We start from the raw sequence: 20,701 nt of genomic DNA, 5'->3' as shown, positions 1-20,701 counted from the left end.
GTGCATTAGAATTACATTTAGTTTTAATTAAGTTGATGCATTTGCCAAGCAGTAATATACTTAGAGAATAGAAACGAGACACCAAGGGAGCCTTATTCTGTCTTACTCTGCCTTGAAACCTTGCAGGGTGAAGGACATTAGAATGTACACAAGTCACAGGTCAGAAAGCCAATGCAGACCTGTGCACAGAGCATTGACAGAATCGGGAAACCTCTGTTCTGGTTTTTGAGTCTGCCACTGGCCCACTGCCTATCTTTGGATAAGTCACAGTTGTTCTCAGATAGTGCAGATAATCAGAATCCAGGAGGATGTTTAACCATACAGATTTCCAAGTAGGATTTGACTCTCTAGGTCTAGGTGAAGCCCAGGAATCTCTATTTTAATAATATTTTTTAGGAGATTCTTATGGCTTGCAACAAGTGACTTAACCATTCTAACTCAAGTTTTCTCCTCTGTGAAATACTACTTGCTTGGGTAACCTCTGAGATTTATTAAAAGAACTCAAGAGGATGCTAGGAAAAATTATGAAAGACTTTGAAATGGGCAAAAAACATGACTGATCTGGATGTCCTGTCTGGCATATCCTTTCAGATTACCTCCCCTTTTTCAATGCCTTTGAGCTATTTTACATCTCAAGCAAGTCGTAGAAAACTGATATTAATGCAAATGATTTTTGTCCAAAGAAATGCAAGTGAATTTTGCCTGGTGGAATATAGTCAGTTATTACCCTTTATCCTGTGACTACTGACTGGTTTTGCATCTATTTGTAAATTCCTGTCAGCATTCCTCATTGCCTATGTATATGTGATATATTGAGTTCTCATTTGAACAAGGTGGAGCATCTTACTGGTTCTCTCATTAATTAATGAGCCATGTAAAAATTCTGACATGTGGTACCAAAACAGAGATATAGATCAATGGAACAGAACAGAGCCCTCAGAAATAACGCCGCTTACCTACAACTATATGACCTTTGACAAACCTGAGAAAAACAAGCAATGGGGAAAGGATTCCCTATTTAATAAATGGTGCTGGGAAAACTGGCTAGCCATATGTAGAAAGCTGAAACTGGATCCCTTCCTTACACCTTATACAAAAATCAATTCAAGATGGATTAAAGATTTAAACATTAGACCTAAAACCATAAAAACCCTAGAAGAAAACCTAGGCATTACCATTCAGGACATAGGCGTGGGCAAGGACTTCATGTCCAAAACACCAAAAGCAATGGCAACAAAAGCCAAAATTGACAAATGGGATCTAATTAAACTAAAGAGCTTCTGCACAGCAAAAGAAACTACCATCAGAGTGAACAGGCAACCTACAACATGGGAGAAAATTTTCGCAACCTACTCATCTGACAAAGGGCTAATATCCAGAATCTACAATGAACTCAAACAAATTTACAAGAAAAAAACAAACAACCCCATCAAAAAGTGGGTGAAGGACATGAACAGACACTTCTCAAAAGAAGACATTTATGCAGCCAAAAGACACATGAAAAAATGCTCATCATCACTGGCCATCAGAGAAATGCAAATCAAAACCACTATGAGATATCATCTCACACCAGTTAGAATGGCAATCATTAAAAAGTCAGGAAACAACAGGTGCTGGAGAGGATGTGGAGAAATAGGAACACTTTTACATTGTTGGTGGGACTGTAAAGTAGTTCAACCATTGTGGAAGTCAGTGTGGCGATTCCTCAGGGATCTAGAACTAGAAATACCATTTGACCCAGCCATCCCATTACTGGGTATATACCCAAAGGACTATAAATCATGCTGCTATAAAGACACATGCACACGTATGTTTATTGCGGCATTATTCACAATAGCAAAGACGTGGAACCAACCCAAATGTCCAACAATGATAGACTGGATTAAGAAAATGTGGCACATATACACCATGGAATACTATGCAGCCATAAAAAATGATGAGTTCATGTCCTTTGTAGGGACATGGATGAAATTGGAAACCATCATTCTCAGTAAACTATCGCAAGAACAAAAAAACAAACACCGCATATTCTCACTCATAGGTGGGAATTGAACAATGAAATCACATGGACACAGGAAGGGGAATATCACACTCTGGGGACTGTGGTGGGGAGGGGGGAGGGGGAGGGATAGCATTGGGAGATATACCTAATGCTAGACGACGAGTTAGTGGGTGCAGCAAACCAGCATGGCACATGTATACATATGTAACTAACCTGCACAATGTGCACATGTACCCTAAAACTTAAAGTACAATTAAAAATAAAAAAATAAAAAATAAAATAGAAAAAAAAAAAGAAATTGAGCAAGAAAAAAAAAATTCTGACATGTGTTCAATTTATATTGCATGAGAGTCATGTTTTTATCTTAAATTTAAAAAATTATCCTTTAACAGGAGTGACTTCTCAGTAACACGCTCTATAGATCACAAACTTCCTGGTCTTAGCAACCATACTTAACAAACCTAATGCACTTAAAAGAAGTGATGTGAGTGGCCAAAAAGGGATAAAGTAAAGTGTTACCTACTCTTGCTGATTAAAATAGAATTGTCAGCTTTATCAGAGAGAAAACTTAGAACAATGAACCTAGGATCGAAAGTGTGGTGGAGGAGAAAGATCAGTGGGCTGGGAGTCACCTCCAAGGGTTCTAGTCCTAAGCTTCCATTTTCTACCTGTGAATTATTGGGCTTGGTTCTCCTACCTTACCTCCAGAAAGAGAAAAAAGAACCATACATTGTCTCACTGGAATATGAGCTAAACAGCCAAGCGTCCATTCACTAAGCATTGCCAACTTTTAAGGCAGTCTTTCAGAATCAAGACTGGAATTAATGTAGTTATCTAAATATGCTCCTGCCTCTGCCATGAATTTTCACCACCTCTTTTTGTAATGGGGCTTGCCTTTGCCCCTGATTTGGCACCTCTTAAAATAATTATCTGGTTCTGAAGTTTAACCCCATTTTTCCCTTATGTTTTCCTCGCTGGAGAGAGAGTGACTGCTCACTAACTAGGCTTCCCAGCCACCCATGACCCCTCTTCCTTCTGGAATCCCAGCTTCTTTCACGTCCCTTTGAGGCTGCTGTAAGTTACCTGGGCTACCTCACGCCCACAGCCCTGCACACTGGATTGTAACTTCTGATCTACTCTTCTGCTGGTCCCCTGGCCCATGACTGCCTGAGCTCTTTGAGAACAGGGCCTGTGAATGGTTCTCCCAGAAAAGAGCAGATGCTTGGCTATCATGTGATGAGAGGTGAATAGATGAAGTAAATCCTGGAAATAGCATACAAGAGTCCACATCACTTTTAACTCTTTTTAAAGTAGTGCTTTGAAAATACCCCAAAGAGATGAATTCAGGCCATCCCATCTCCAGAAATTCTGGCAAATACTAACTAATGGGAGAAATGATTGCTTGCTTTCATTCAGACTTGCCCATGGAGAATCTGAGACTTGCTGCTTCCAGGAGTGGCCATTCATGAATCTAAATTTGCACTTGGAGTTACAAAAGAAAATAGGTTTTTCTTTGAAGCCCCCCAAATTTAGGTGTTCTGGCATACGTTGAAGTAGTAATTAATTTGTATTTATTTTAGGACTTAATAATACTGAAAGAGCAGTTCCCTCTTTTCCTCTCTTGGCTTATAGTCTTTTTTTTCCCTTCTTTTTTCTACCCTTATGAAAAATGGCCATTATCATATAAATCTGTTTGAGGAGAGCTAATAAAAATGAAAATGACTTAGATGTGGGAAGTCAAAATTAATTCTTTGGAACAGGCATTGTATGATTGCTAAAATATGCATTCAAACCTTTAAATCTTTTATTTACTCTCAATCCTTTGTTTCAGTGTCCCTAAGATGTTTTAGGAGTTTATGTTTACTTGAAGTCATTTATATCTGCTGATTATTTACATAAAATATCAACTCAGCAAAGTCATGAAAGTCATTGTTGATTGAAAAGTTTTTATCAGCTTAAAAAAGGTGCCTTGGTGTGAATAATAAGTGATAACTCCAAGACTCTGCTTTGCAGACTGCTGAGCCCAAAAGCAGTGAGGATAATGTGACTGGTTACGTTGTAAGTGTTGAAGGCAGGATTTAATTTCATCAAAACTAAGTGTGGGTTATCAAGCTTTGGCTAACAATGTGTGTGTGCTTGCGTGTGTGTGAATGAATGTGTACTTGAATGTGTATAAGTGTGTGTGTATGTGCATGTATGTGTGTGTGTGTGACTGTGAGTGTGTGTGGGAGGTTATTTACATGTATAAGTGTATCACACACATGTACACACCCAACTTGGCCAGAAGGATGATGTGACATATGGTCTATGTTAATTCACAGAGCAGTATATGATAATAATGACAACAGTGCTGATTATAATAGGGTTCTCCAGTTTGTATTCTATTTTCATTAATTAATTAATTTAGATAGATAGATAGATAGATAGGGTCTAGCTCTGTCATTCAGGCTGGAGTGTAGTGGTGTGCTCATAGCTCACTACAGCCTCAACCTCCTGGGCTCAAGTGATCCTTCTGCTTCAGCTTCCTGAAGAGCTAGGGCTACAGGTATGTACCACCATGCTTGGCTAATTTTTTATTTCTATTTTTGTGGAGATGGTGCCTTTCTATGTTGCCCAGGCTGGTTTTGAACTCCTGGGCTCAAGCAATCCACCTGTGTTGGCCTCCCACAGTGCTGGGATTACAGGCATAAGCCACTGCACTTGGCCATGTATTTTTAGCAGCATTTAAGAGCTTTGTTCATGAATTAAACTGGCAGTCCATAAAGTGTAATTTTCAGGGCTCTTCAAAATTTGATAATAAGGGTAATTGGTGGAACCTGTCCAAGACTCTTAATTTCAGGAGATTATCCACTATACCACCCTGCTATACCCTGATAGGAGAACCTGGGTAGCCCTTTAATGTTATCAGGCCTCAAATTGTCAGCAATGTTCGAGACCCCATGCATGATGGCATCACAGCTTGGGTATCAGTGATAAAATTTCATATTATAGCTCATCATGTCAGCAACTGCAAAACCTGCTCCCAAGATAAATATTGGATATCACAGCCCCTTTTTGCTGGACCAGTTGGACAAGGTCTCATTGGGTCTGCTCAAAGGGAGAGTCTTTAACTGTGTTTTCTCTACTCTATATCCTTAGGGTGGTGTTAATGAGGTTGTTCAGAAGACTAGGAGAGAAAATACATTGTGAAAAGATGTAATTATGAAGAGAAGGTGTCTAAAATCTACTGTGACCTCACTTTGTACTGGGCATGAAATTCCACATTTTATTTATATTATCTTGTTTAATACCCAGTCTTCCTAGGAAGGAGAAAACTGAGGCTCTAAAAGATTAAACAGTTTGCTAAAATTGACACAGATAGTGTCAGAGTTGGAAACTAGACCCAGGCCTATCTGACTGCCAGAAATTTCTCTTTTCTGTCTTGCCAGCTTGCTGTCCTGCTCTCTGCCCTTGATGGTGGAAAGATAGAGAATTATCATTGTCTGCATTACCTCCAGAGGTTTAGGTGGGAAAGAGCAAATTAATTTATAAAGGAAGTTTATTTCTAATTTTTCATGGCAGTGTGAAAAAAAATAAAGGAAGTTTATTTTGCACTGGAACTGTAGCAAAGGAGACTGTATAAAGTCTCTGCCTTTATATGGGATTTGGAGACTAATGATGGGTCCATGGCACTTCTAAGAAAAGTATTCACTCACCTAAGAACAAGAGGGCAGCAACCAGCTCTTCCTCTTGTGAAAGGAAAATAAAATCTCAGGACTCTAAGCTCACTATGTCAAAGGGAAAAAATGAGGGCCGGGCACGGTGGCTGACGCCTGTAATACCAGTACTTTAGGAGGCCGAGACGGGAGGATCACGAGGTCAGGAGTTTGAGACCAGCCTGGCCAACATGATGAAACCCCGTTTCTACTAAAAATGCAAAAATTAGTGGGGCGTGGTGGCAGGTGCCTGTAATCCCAGCTACTTGGGAGGCTGAGGCAGGAGAATCACTTGAACCTGGGAGGTGGAGGTTGCAGTGAGCCAAGATTGCGCCACTGCACTCTGGCTAGGGCAACATGAGTGAAACTCTGTCTCAAAAAAAAAAAAAAAAAAAAAAAAAGGAGAAAAATGAAAAACTGTTAAGCTTGGGATCTGAGTCACACAACAACTGCCTTCCTTTTTGTTCCTAAACGGATAGTTGCAAAGATAGAAGGCCACATATCTCCCCAGGTGGGCTCCCTCAAATTGCTCACAAGGAAATTCCTTGTGCACCCCAAACTCTTTACCCTAAAACAGAGTTCTGTTGAATCTCACCCTGACAATATAAGTTAACAGCTTTTCTTCACAGGTACAGGACAAAGACAAGACTAGAAAGCATCCCTCCACCTACCTGAGACAAATCTGACTGCTTCCTCTACTCTGTGTTTATTCATATCTTATGTAAAATGCAGATTTACTGCTGAACACCAGACAAATGCATAACTGACTGTTCCTCTACCCCCTTTCACTTGTAACATGTGGATTCAGTGAGCATTAATCAAAGTCTCACAAGAATGTGATCACGTATCTCACTATCTACCCTCCCCACTTTTTTTCTTTCCTCCTTACCTTCCTGATGCCCTTTCCCCTTCAAACACTGAAGTATTCAAAACCCTTTTTGGAAAAAGCACAGACCGCTTATCCTACTGTAGCTTGCATCTCTTTTTTCCCAGGCACATTCTCAACCCTGGCAAAATAAACCTCTAAATTGACTGAGACCTGTCTCAAACAGTTTATGGTTTATACTCTCTGAGGCCACCCTTCCTCTCAGCTGTGAGTACTTCAGTAAAGGCTTAGCAGGGCTTCTTCCAAGTTGTCTTAAAACAGTTGTTATTTGTGAATGGAACCACAGGCTACTTTTGGCCTCCCCCTTTACAATTTCTTCTTGATGAATAACATTTATCCTAGGCTCAGGCCCATCTGTTCCAGGAAACAGGCCCCCTGACTAACCACTCTCAGCTTGGTTTGCTTCCTCATTTATAGTTTCCATTATATTATTATTATTATTATTATTATTATTATTATTTTTGGAGACAGAGTCTTGCTCTGTCACCCAGGCTGGAGGGCAATGGCGTGATCTTGGCTCACTGCAACCTCCACCTCCCTGGTTCAAGCAATTCCCCTGCCTCAGCCTCCCGAGTAGCTGAGATTACAGGCACACACCGCCATGCCTGGCTAATTTTTTTGTATTTTTAATAGAGACGGGGTGTCACCATGTTGGCCAGACTGGTCTCCAACTCCTGACCTCAGGCAATACGCCTGCCTTGGCCTCCCAAAGTGTTGGGATTACAGGCGTGAGCCACCGCACCCGGCCTACAGTTTCCATTATATTATCATAGACTTGATTTGCCCACTAAGTGTATATGCCAGGCATAGCATTAGTTCGTTTAATCTCCACAATACTCATTCATTTGTCAAATAATTATCATCTACTATGCATCTACTATGTTTCAAGAATGAGCTCATGCTCTAGGGATATGAGGGTTAGTAATTACAGACTTGTTCTCATGGAGTTTACAGGAGAGATAGAGACTAGCCAAATAATTCCAGAAATATATAAATACAAGTAGAGATAAGTGTTTGAGAGAACTATGGCATCATGAAAGAATATAACAGAAGAATGTAATCCAAAGTAGGGTAACAGGAAAGGCTGCAACAAGGAAATGAAATTTGACCTGAGATCTAGTACATGAATCAGAGTCAACTGGAAGAGTGTGCCTGTGTGTGTGTGAATGTGTGTGTTTGATGGTTGTGGGTAGGAGGATGGAGGGAGAAGCAGACTCTGCAGGAAGAAAAATCCTTTGGCAAGTGGGTGGTGTGGTCCTTTTGTGAAAAAAAAAAAAAAGAAGGCCAGTGTAGATGGATCAGAGAGGTCACCATGGATGAGACTGTGCGTCCTGGAGTCCCCATAAATATTCTAGATTTTACCCCAGGGTAATGGGAGGACATTGGACAGTTTTGAGCAAATATGTGTGTTTCGAGCAGACTTAGGGCAGGCAAAGTGATTATCTCCTTTTACAAGTCAGGAAGCAGAGGCTTAGATGGTTAGGGTAACTTTTTCAGGATTCATGGGGGTCACACAGCTAGACAGTGGCTTGGCTAGGACTTAAACCCAGGTCAACTGATGCCCACACTTTTTATTCTTAAACATTCAGTGAATGCTCGTATATTCTCTCTCTCTCTCTTCTCCCCTCCCCCTCTTTTGCTCCCTCTCTCCCACCTTAATTCTGGAAAGGAAGCATCTACTTTTGAAATACAAAAAAGAACTGACTGGAATTAATATTATTAAGGTCCTACTATGTACCAGATATTGCTATCTTATATAATCACATCGATGCTAGATCTAAGGACGGTAAGGGCAGGACTTACTATCCCTGTTTTCAAGATGAGAAAACAGATTCAGAAAGTTAGTTAGTGAGCCTTATTGTTAGAAAGTAGAGAAGAGATGTGAATCATTCTGTGTGACTCCAAAGATGAGATGAAGCCCAGAACACTGTACTGTTACCTTAGTGCACTATCACCCATAGTGGATAGGAAGGGAGAGGAAGACTGAAAACACAGAGACCAGGAAAGCTCTTTTACAACAGTCCAGGTAAGATATGAAGGCGGTGATAGATACAGTTGATTTTAGGCAAAGAGAAGAGTAGGAATTGAGCATCAAATACATTTTGGGCAAAAGTAGAGTGAGTCCTCTCCCTGGCTGGCTTGAGGCCTGGGCAGAGGTTGACATCTTTCATCCTAAGGGGCAGGTTTGTGGAAGAGAGGGCAGAGCTGCCATGCTCTGTACATTGCTGGGGTAGGCAGGTGGGTAAGTGAATCTGGAGGTTCGGGGAGAGGTCTGGAGCATTGGCCTTTGGTAGAAGCTTTTCTTATTATTGAGCAGATATATAATGAATATTTGCTGATGTGATGATTCATCTGCTCTGATTGACAACTGCTGTCTTTGCCAGTTGGGTCGTCTTTGTCTTCAAGCTCACACTCCTAACATTTCCTGTACCCTCACTCCCTTGTTCTCTTTCCTGAGGTCAATACCCAGTGTACTCCCCTGGATCAGAAGGTGGGTGGATAAGAATGCTATTTTGTTAAAAGGAATTTTTTTCTACCTTATGATCTGAGGAGAAAAAGATAATTCACAAAGCTCCAGTTCATTCAAAGAGTTATGCTGAATGCCAAAGCATTCCCAAAGGATTGCCTTACACATTCTAAATCAAGTGCCTAGCTTTTAAAATGGGAACCTACGATCTCTTGGCAAAAAAAAAAAAAAAAAAAAAAAAAGTATGTGTGATTTATCACTCCAATCTTGCAGTCTATGCAATGCAGACGTTTCACTCCTGGGAATGGATAGTCCTGATTGCCTCAAAGCAGACTGTAAATGTTTCATTCGTGACCAGACAACTTGACTTCTAATGGCCTGCAACCAACTAAAATAAGCACTCAGAGTGACGACCACCACCAGGCAGCTAGACATCATTCCTCATTATCCCAGTAACATTCTTTTTTTTTTCTGAAATTACTTTTTTAAAAAAATTTATGACTTCAGAATAATCTTCTAATATAAAGCTGTAGGATCTCTATAATAGAAAGCTGTTAAATCTTAAATGTTACACACCCAAATGACAATCTCAAAAGGACCCAATATGGTGTACTTATTGCAAAGTAAATATATGCCACCCTTGTCTTCATCAGCAGATAGTTAATTGTGGGTCATCTGCTGAAGGCATGGCTTCATCCCAGTGAGGAATTCTAGGCAGGCTCTGCTCTGGCTCACAGGGCTTGTCATGTCTGTAACAGAACACGGCTTTACTTGATAAAGCCCATCTCCTCCTCTCCCACTGATTATGCTAGACTGTTCAGGTAATATTTACAACTTCAGCCAGTGAGTTCAGCATGACGATTTTACTCAGCAATAGAGAAAACTCAGATGTACAAGACCTTAATTGTCTCTACAAATCTAAGGAGCCAGGACTCAGGCCCCCAAACTTTGCTCTGGAAAGACCCAAGAATCACCTGGCAGCAGATCTCAACCCAATTCTGAAACAAAGCTGACCTCAGGGTGTGAGCCAGGGAGAGTTGTGAGACTCCAGCAGGATAAATAAATCTGCTATGATGTCTTGCTGGATATTATATCCACCATGAGGTGTGGTGGAGCTGCTGGAACTGATCCTGATAGCATATGGAGCCTGGGAAACAGGGTCTAACTGAAGCATTTCAGGGGCTCTCACTATTTATAAGAGTTTGGGTAGGTGAAAGAGGAGAAGGGTAATTTCACTGAGGTGGTGGACCATGCGTGGGAAATGACACAAACCAGAAGAATTGGGAAAGCCCAGGTTGCTCCAGTGTGGAGAGGCAGGCTTTCCAGAAGCCATGTGAAGAGAGTGACTGGTGACTGATAATTTGGCTGGCACAGCATTCAGACAAGTGGCGTCTACCTCCAGATGTGGTCTATTTTCCCAATGCTCTGGCAATTAAATAGTTTTGAGTGCTAATTTATCTCCACATTTTTTTTAGAAGAGGAAAGAATGAAACTCCAGGGGACCATTTGACTGGAAAAGTAGCCTTTTCTATCCTGCTCTAGGATGGGAAAACACAGAGACCCCTATCATGAGATTACTCATATTTTGGGGTCATGAATGCATGGAAGCAGAAGTCTTTTCCTTGAGAAAGGCCAGTGAACACCACATTATAAAAACTGTGATAAGTACTCGTTGCTGAGTGTTTATGATTATAGGCACCAATGTGTTTAATTTCTTTTCTATCATTGTAGTCTCACCAAATACTTTAAAGGGAAGAGATCATTATTATTCTTTTATAAATAAATAAATCAGAGAAATGAGATGTTTATAAATTGCTTAAGGTCACACAACAAGTAGGATGTGAACCCAGAATTGACTCTAGCTTAACAACCCCTGAAACACGAGGAACCTCAAGCTGTGGTAAGAGAATGGTTTAGATTTTGAGAAGGTCACAAGGCTCACCTATTCTATCTAGTATTTCAGTTACCACCAAGTGGATAGTTCCTGGTTGACTCTGATAGTTTTAGTTTGATTTTTCTATCAATGTTAATTTGGAGATTAAATATATATATATATAAATATATTTTAATTATACTTTAAGTTCTGGGATACATGTGCAGAACGTGCAGGTTTGTTACATAGATATACATGTGCCATGGTGGTTTGCTGCATCCATCAACCCGTCATCTACATTAGGTATTTCTCCTAATGCTATACCTCCCTTAGCCCCCCAACCCCCAACAGGCCCCAGTGTATGATGTTACCCTCCCTGTGTCCATGTGTTCTCATTGTTCATCTCCCACTTATGAGTGAGAACATGCGGCGTTTGGTTTTCTGTTCTTGTGTTACTTTGCTGAGAATGATGGTTTCTAGTTTCATCCATGTCCCTGCAAAGGGCATGAACTCATCCTTTTTTATGGCTGCATAGTATTCCATGGTGTATATGTGCAACATTTTCTTTATCCAATCTATCATTGATGGGCATTTGGGTTGGTTCCAAGTCTTTGCTATTGTGAAGACTGCCACAATAAACATACGTGTACATGTGTCTTTATAGTAGAATGATTTACAATCCTTTGGGTATATACCCAGTAATGGGATTGCTGGGTCAAAAGGTAGTAGTTCTGGTTCTAGATCCTTGAGGAATCACCACACTGTTTTCCACAATGGTTGAACTAATTTACAGCCCCATAAACAGTGTAAAAGCATTCCTATTTCTCCACATCCTCTCCAGCATCTGTTGTTTCCTGACTTTTTAATGATCACCATTCTAACTGGCATGAGATGGTATCTCATTGTAGTTTTGATTTGCTTTTTTCTAATGACCAGTGATGAGGATCTTTTTTCCACATGTTTGTTGGCTGCATAAATGTCTTCTTTTGAGAAGTGTCCATTCATATCCTTTGCCCACTTTTTGATGGGGTTGTTTTTTTCTTGTAAATTTGTTTAAGTTCCTTGTAGATTCTGCATATTAGCCCTTTGTCAGATGGATAGATTGCAAAAATTTTCTCCCATTCTGTAGGTTGCCTATTCACTCTGATGATAGTTTCTTTTGCTGTGCACAAACTCTTTAGTTTCATTAGATCCCAATGGTCAATTTTGACATTTGTTGCCATTGCTTTTGGTGTTTTAGTCATGAAGACTTTGCCCATGCCTATGTCCTGAATGGTATTGCCTAGGTTTTCTTCTAGGGTTTTTATGGTTTTAGGTCTTACGTTTAACTGTTTAATCCATCTTGAGTTAATTTTTGTATAAGGTGTAAGGCAGGGGTCCAGTTTCAGTGTTCTGCATATGGCTAGCCAGTTTTCCCAACACAATTTATTAAATAGAGAATCCTTTCTCCATTGCTTTTTTTTTTCAGTCAAGCAGAAGAAAGAATATCAGAGATTGAAGATCAACTTAATGAAATAAAGTGTGAAGACAAGATTAGAGAAAAAAGAATGAAAAGGAATAAACAAAGCCTCCAAGAAATATGGGACTATGTGAAAAGACCAAACCTACATTTGATTGGTGTACCTGAAAGTGATGGGGAGAATGGAACAAAGTTGGAAAACACTCTTCAGGATATTATCCAGGAGAACTTCCCCAAACTAACAAGACAAGCCAACATTCAAATTCAGGAAATATGGAGACCACCACAAAGATACTCCTCAAGAAGAGCAACCCCAAGACACATAATTGTCAGATTCACCAAGGTTGAAATGAAGGAAAAAATGTTAAGCGCAGCCAGAGAGAAAGGTTGGATTACCCACAAAGGGAAGCACATCAGACTAACAGAAACCCTACAAGCCAGAAGAGAGTATAGGCCAATATTCAACATTCTTAAAGAAAAGAATTTTCAACCCAGAATTTTATATCCAGCCAAACTAAACTTCATAAGTGAAGGAGAAATAAAATCCTTTACTGACAAGCAAATGCTGAGAGATTCTGTCACCACCAGGCCTGCCTTGTAAGAGCTCCTGAAGGAAGCACTAAATATGGAAAGGAACAACTGGTACTAGCCACTGCAGAAACATACCAAATTGTAAAGGCCATTGACACCATGAAGAAACTGCATCAACTAACAAGCAAAATAACCAGCTAGCATCATAATGACAGGATCAAATTCACACATAATAATATTAACCTTAAATGAAAATGGGCTAAGTGCCCCAATTAAAAGTTGCAGACTGGCAAATTGGATAAAGAGTCAAGACCCATCGGTGTGCTTTGTTCAGGAGACCCATCTCATGTGCAAAGACACACATAGGCTCAAAATAAAGGGATGCAGGAATATTTACCAAGCAAATGGAAAGAAAAAAAAGCAGCAGTTGCAATCATAGTCTCTGATAAAACAGACCTTAAACCAACAAAGATCAAAAAAGACAAGGAAGACCATTACATAATGGTAAAGGGGTCAATGCCACCAGAAGAGCTACCCTAAATATATATGCACCCAATATGTAAAGCACCCAGATTCATAAAGCAAGTTCTTAGAGACCTACAGAGAGACTTAGACTCCCATACAATAATAGTGGGAGACTTTAACACACCACTGTAAATATTAGACAGATCAATGAGACAGAAAATTAACAAGGATCTTCAGGACTTGAACTCAGCTCTGGACCAAGCAGACCTAATAGACATCTACAGAACTCTCAACCCCCAATCAACAGAATACACATTCTTCTCAGCACCACATCGCTCTTATTCTAATATTGACCCACAAATGGAAGTAAAACACACCTCAGCAAATGCAAAAGAACGGAAGGAAATCATAACAGTCTCTCAGACCACAGTGCAATCAAATTAGAGCACAGGATTAAGAAACTCACTCAAAACCACACAACTACATGGAAACTGAACAACCTGCTCCTGAATGACTACCAGCTAAATAATGACATTAAGGCAGAAATAAATAAGTTACTTGACAGCAATGAGAACAAAGACACAATGTACCAGAATCTCTGTGACACAGTTAAAGCAGTGTTTGGAGAGAAATATATAGCACTAAATGCCCACAGGAGAAAGCAAGAAAGATCTAAAATTGATACCCTAACATCACAATTAAAAGAACTAGAGAAGCAAGAGCAAACAAATTTGAAAGCTAGCAGAAGACAAGAAATAACTAAGATCAGAGCAGAACTGAAGGAGATAGAGACACGAAAAACCCTTCAAAACATCAATGAATCCAGGAGCTGGTTTTTTGAAAAGATTAACAAAATAGATAGACTGCTAGCCAGACTTAACAAAGAAGAAAAGAAAGAAGAATCAAATAGACACAATAAAATATGAGAAAGGGGATATCACTGCTGACCCCACAGAAATACAAGCTACCATCAGAGAATACTATACACACCTCTACGCCAATAAAGTAGAAAACCTAGAAGAAATGGATAAATTCCTGGACACATACACCCTCCCAAGACTAAATCAGAAAGAAGTCGAACCCCTGAATAGACCAATAACAAGTTCTGAAATTGAGGTAATAATTAATGGGCTATCAACCAAAAAAAGCCCAGGACCAGATGGAATCACAGCCGAATTCTACCAGAGGTACAAAGAGTAGCTGGTACTATTCCTTCTGAAACTATTCCAAACAATAGAAAAAGAGGGACTCCTCCCTAACTCATTTTATGAGGTCAGCATCATCCTGATTCCAAAACCTGGCAGAGATGCAACAAAAAAGAAAATTTCAGGCCAATATCCCTGATGAACATCGATGTGAAAATCCTCATAAAATACTGGCAAACCGAATCCAGCAGCACGACAAAAAGCTTATCGACCTCGATCAAGTCAGCTTCATCTGGGGATGCAAGGCTGTTTCAATATACACAAATCAATAAACATAATCCATCACATAAACAGAACCAATAACAAAAACCACATGATTGTCTCAATAGATGCAGAAAAAGCCTTCGATAAAATTCAACACCCCTTCATGCTAAAAACTCTCATAAACTAAGTATTGATGGAAGGACAAAATAATAAGAGCTATTTATGACAAACCCACACCCAATATCATACTGAATGGGCAAAAACTGGAAGCATTCTCTTTCAAAACCAGCACAAGACAAGGATGCCCTCTCTCACCACTCCTATTCAACATAGCATTGGAAGTTCTGGCCAGGGCAATCAGGCAACAGAAAGAAATAAAGCATATTCAAATAGAAAGAGAGGAAGTCAAATTGTCTCTGTTTGCAGAGGACATGATTGTATATTTAGAAAACCCCATCATCTCAGCCCAAAATCTCCTTAAGCTGATAGGCAACTTCAGCAAAGTCTCAGGATTCAAAATCAATGTGCAAAAATCACAAGCATTCCTATACACCAATAATAAACAGAGAGCCAAATCATGAATAAACTCCCATTCACAATTGTTACAAAGAGAATAAAATACCTAGGAATCCAGCTTACAAGGGATGTGAAGGACCTCTTCAAGGAGAACTACAAACCAATGCTCAAGGAAACAGGAGAGGACACAAACAAATGGAAGAACATTCCATGCTCATGGATAGGAAGAATTATTATCCTGAAAATGGCCATACTGCCCAAAGTAATTTATAGATTCAATGCTATCCCCATCAAGCTACCACTGACTTTCTTCACAGAATTAGAAAAAGCTACTTTAAAGTTCATATGGAACCAAAAAAAGCCCGCATAGCCAAGACAATCCTAAGCCAAAAGCACAAAGCTGGAGGCATCACACTACCTGACTTCAAACTATGCTACAAGGTTACAGTAACCAAAACAGCATGGTACTGGTACAAAAACATATAGACCAATGGTACAGAACAGAGGCCTCAGAAATAACACCACACATCAGCAACTATCTGATATTTGATTAAATACATATTTTGATTCCCTATTAGGCCCCACCAGATGCCAAGTGCATTTAACGTTCAACCTTCATGAAAACTCCCATTAGCAGTTCTGTTGAGCATGTACTAAAGTGGTGCTTCCCAAAGTGTGTTCCTTGGACAGCATTGTCAGTGCCACCTGGGAACTCCTTAGGAATGCAACTTCTTAGGCCCTGCCTCAGATCTGATGAATCAAAAACTCTGGGGACAGGGCCTGTGTGTTAACCAGCCTTGCAGGTCATTAGATACATGCTAAAGTTTGAGAATCACAGCTATAAAGCATTAGGAGGGGCACAGATGGACTTACTTTTTCACATGGAGAAATACTGACTTTAAAATTTTACTCTTTTTTTTCTTTACAGAAGGTTTTTACCTCATTTCCAAATCTTCATTCTCCTGTGGTACAAATTTGTACAAGGCAACATAGGTGTTCATCTGTAATGGGTCTTTGGAAAGAGATCCCTGAAAGAGAAAATAAAAGAAAAATGAGAAAAGAAAGGTGAAATAAATTGAGAGAGGAAAGAAAGAAAACAGGAAATGGAGAAGTCATTGCAATGTAATTTCAGTGTATGGATCGTAAGTGTTATCTAACCATTATTAAAGATTTTCTTTCAACTTTGCATTTATTTTTAATTTCTTAACCGAGGTTGGTTTCACTATAAACAATTTGAAAACAATTATTTGGAACTCTTTGTCAGAAATATTGCAATTTTCTTCAAATAAATTTTCTTTGATAATATAGTTGTTCATGAAAAATGGTACAAGTTAGACTTCAGAAATGGGAATATTCTTTCTAAAGAAAGAGGGACACATGAATAGTAGTGTATAACTCTCACTTCCTAAAATTAACTGTTTTATCAGTTAGCCGAAAAGTTGGTATCTAGTATATCAAAGGGAACCAGGTATATTCATCTGGCAATTAGTTAATTTATGTTGAGAAAAAAGCATAGGTTTTGGCATGAGACTGATTTAGTTTACATCAGGGTACCACCATCTATTGGCAATGAAACCTTGCAATAATGACAATACAAGCTGCTGTTTTGATAGTTTGTTGTGTGCTAGGCATTATGTTACATGCATTAGCACACTTGAACTTAACAACAACTCCGTTAGGTAGATTCTGTTTTTGTCCCCAATTTACAGATGATAAAAGACTCTTGTAAGCATCATATAAATATTAGCTATTATTACTAACCAAATAAATGTTAATGCTATAAAAACATTTATGCTTTATAATAAACAAGTTAAAATTATATATTATCTCATATATAGTTGCATCATATATCTAACTATATACTAATATAAATACATGCTATAAATTTATAGAAAACATACACAAAAGCTGTACACAACTATATATATCTTTTTATCTATAATTCACTCTGCTCTTCAAAGCTCAGGTACATTATATAATATTATTCTAGTTTGTCTAAATTTTACATATGTAAATGAACATAAAATATGACATATATGCTATAAAATACAGTGATAATATATTATATAATTCTATAATCTACACATTATATAACAGAAACAAAAGGTGCACAGTGCAATGCTTTCTCTTTTTACCTTTTATGCACTGTGCTAGTTCTGTTTATTCCATGCTATGGTACGTTGTGCTATATTATTCTATTCTCTAAAGATGCTGGTCTGGACTCACTAAATTGATTTCATGACCCACTTGGATGGTGACCTGCAGGTCTATCTAAGGACTCCTGTCTGACTTGTCTTCTGTGACATCCATAAATACCTGGTGGTTTATGTTCTTCGCTGGATCTCTGAAATCATCAGTGCCATTTTCTGGATATGTAAACACTGAAGGAGACAAGAGAAAGCAGGTGCTCTATGAATCTAGTTACCATTTAAACAAATATTCCTGAAAGATGGCTTTATTTATTCTAAGTACCATAGCTTCTACTTTACTACTTATTGCCTTTTCCTCACCCTCTGTGACCCAGCGTTCAGGTGGTCTTCCACATGTCTCTTCTCCTGCCTCCCCATGCAGCATTCTGCACCACCTTCTCTGTGCTCCCACAACTTTTGTACATGCCTGACTAGCACTTGCCTCTTGTAATGATTGGCAGTAGTGTGTTCATATTTGATCTCATTTGGTAGTGTACCTCTCAGGAGCATTTGTCCTTGTTGAATGCATCAAACCGCTTGTTAATGGGGTGGTGGTTGAGATATAGTCCAATTTAGTTGTATTTGAGCTGCCTCTTCTAAATATGATTCTTTAATCTATATTCAGTATCTTGATTGTAGTTTCTTGAAGATATCTACATTATATTTTGAAGATTAAAGCTTTAGTTTTAAACTTCAAAATATTTCCTTGATTTCTTATTGTCAATGCATTGGGGCTACTATTTGGTTTTTCTTTTAGTTTATTCTTGGGAAGTATAATTTTCTTCCTTTTGTATTTAAGTATCCACTCTGTAGCCTTTGATAGTGGACAAGCCTTCACAAAATGGGCAGGAAGGCTGGGCACGGTGGCTCACACCTATAGTCCCAGCAGTTTGGGAGGCTGAGGCGGGTAGATCACTTGAGGTCAGGAGTTCAAGACCAGCTTGGCCAACTTGGTGAAACCCCATCTCTACTAAAATACAAAAATTAGCTGAGCATGGTGGCATGTGCCTGTAATCCCAGCTACTTGGGAGGCTGAGGCAGGAGAATCGCTTAAGCCTGGTGCAAGGTGGAGGTTGCAGTGAGGCAAGATCACACAACTGCACTCCAGCCTGGGTGATAGAGTGAGACTCCATCTAAAAAACAAAAACAAAAACAAAAAAACAAAAAACAATAAACAAAATGAGCAAGAGTTTTCATTGTCCACATACCCAGCTGTGGGAGGTTCCTGATGGATAATGGGACTTCTGCCTTATCTAGATTGGTCAGCCTAACCTGCATCCATAACTTATGTCATAGCTTTATCATTCTCATCATATGTATTTTCCTTAAACAAAAATGTGGTAAATATTTCCAAGTTTATATAATAAAGCTTTGTTCTTTAAATTACTCTACCATTTTGATGACTTGAAATTTTTAGATTATACATTGCTGCTTTATTCTTCTCTTTGACTTCCCTTCAGATTATCAAAGAAATGTCAGTAGAGGGAGGGGATCACCACAGAAAGCTCTATAACCTATTTCATTAGTGCACTGACAGTATTTACTGTTCTTAAAATAGCCTCAACAACAGTGATATAGAAAACGTGCTTCAGAACAAGAGCCTCTGTAAATGTACTGATGCTTATCAAATATCTATTCTTCTTGGCTTATAGTTCCAGAGTTTATGGTTGCAATTCCATTATCCCTAGGAAGCCAATATGCAGTCATTGGTGGAGCTCTGGTTTGTAAGTAACCAGAAAACGAAGGCCCGGTTCTATGAATCTTGTCTGCCTCAATATTTGGCCACTCAACTTGATGTTTACCAGTCTAAAAAGAGTAGAGATTAGCAAAATCTTTTTCTGGTAATGTGTGACTGTCTGAAATCCTGCTGTAAACACTTGATTCCCTAAGTATAAAACTGGACACCTCTGAAAGAATATTAAATATTTGAATGGAAATGTAAAGAGAATCTTCCTAGAAAATTCTTGATTTGGCCTAAAAGGGCGTCTACATAAAGTGCATATACAATGTTCAGTGTGGATTGATTTTACAATTTTGTAATTTCACACTGTTTTAATTTTTGTATTGAATCTCCCTCTGGCCATCTGGCTCAAAATGTGTATCATCTTTGTAAACTTTGCTGAAAAATATTTGAAGTGACCCTATATATGTTTTCATGTATGGTTGCAAGAAGAAATGGAAGGTTGCAAAAATAATTTTTAAACCTATTCCAACCATTTATAAGACTTTGAGTTAATGGAAGCGGAGAAAAGAAAGGTAACTACTGAAAACATATCATACACCTTTTATTTTTGGTGCTTTAAATTATTTCATGAAAAATAACTTGGTCGTTTATTTCACCCATAACAAGAATTCAAAGAATATGTCTATTATGTAGGCATAGTTTCTAATGTTACAGAAGCAAAGTGAACCTTTAGTTCTTACCACATCCCCAAAGAACTTTCTTCTTTTCCTATCCTATATGCTGTCTTTTGTTTTTTACCTTGCAGACCTGTGAGGCCCAAGATCACTGTGTTTTTTAGTTAGATTATTATTTTTTTAACCTAGTAATGCAGCGAGTTACATTACTGGATTATCTGATGTGAACCCAAATTTGCATCCCTGGAATAAGTTCAACTGGGTAATTACACAATGTCTTTTAAAAATACTTTATGGGTTCTTACTGAGATTTTGCTTGAGATTTTTGCATCTGTATTCAAGAGAAAGACTGGCCAGTGATTTTCCTTTTTCATGATATCCTTGTTTGGGTTTCAAGTCAGTATACTCCTAGCCTCATAAACTGAGTTGGAGAATGCTGCTGTCCTTCCTCCTTGCTACTTCTTGTTTCTCTGAAAGAGCTTATGTAATCTGAAAATTTTCTCTTCCTTAAATGTTTCGTAGAATTTACTTATAAAGTTTTTCAGGCCTAGTATTGTCATTGTGCAAAATTTAAAATATTGATTCAGCTTCTATAAATATTATAAGAAAATTCATGTTTCCTATTTCTATTTCTTCTTGAGTCAGGCTTTAATCGTTGATATCTATCTTTATATCTGCCTATTTAAAAATGTTTTAAAGTACATTGGCATGAAGTTGGTTATGAAATTCTTTGGTTTTCTTTTCAATCTCTGTTATGTTTCTCTTTTTTGTATTTATTTTTGTTTCATCTCTTTTATCTTAAAAAATCATTAGAGATTGTAATTTTGTTTAAAAAACACTCAAGATTTATT

General features: G+C 38.6%; 1 protein-coding gene across 4 annotated transcripts in view; it reads right to left on the bottom strand.

Annotated features, from left to right (window-relative positions):
- The window catches only part of STAC (SH3 and cysteine rich domain), a 169,766-nt gene that overhangs the window by 27,342 nt on the left and 121,723 nt on the right, over window positions 1-20,701 (bottom strand). For all 4 annotated transcript variants that reach the window (XM_516358.5, XM_016940654.4, XM_024355367.3 and 1 more), the window contains 2 exons: window positions 17,620-17,684; window positions 16,243-16,331 (listed from right to left, as the gene is read on the bottom strand). In XM_516358.5, coding sequence (XP_516358.4) covers window positions 16,243-16,331; window positions 17,620-17,684 — 154 coding nt within the window. The remainder of the gene's footprint in view (window positions 1-16,242; window positions 16,332-17,619; window positions 17,685-20,701) is intronic.

This window comes from Pan troglodytes, chromosome 2 (assembly GCF_028858775.2).
Source record: "Pan troglodytes isolate AG18354 chromosome 2, NHGRI_mPanTro3-v2.0_pri, whole genome shotgun sequence".
Taxonomy (NCBI): domain Eukaryota; kingdom Metazoa; phylum Chordata; class Mammalia; order Primates; family Hominidae; genus Pan; species Pan troglodytes.
Note: the sequence above shows the minus strand (reverse complement) of the source record. Positions and strands in the feature narration are given on the sequence as shown.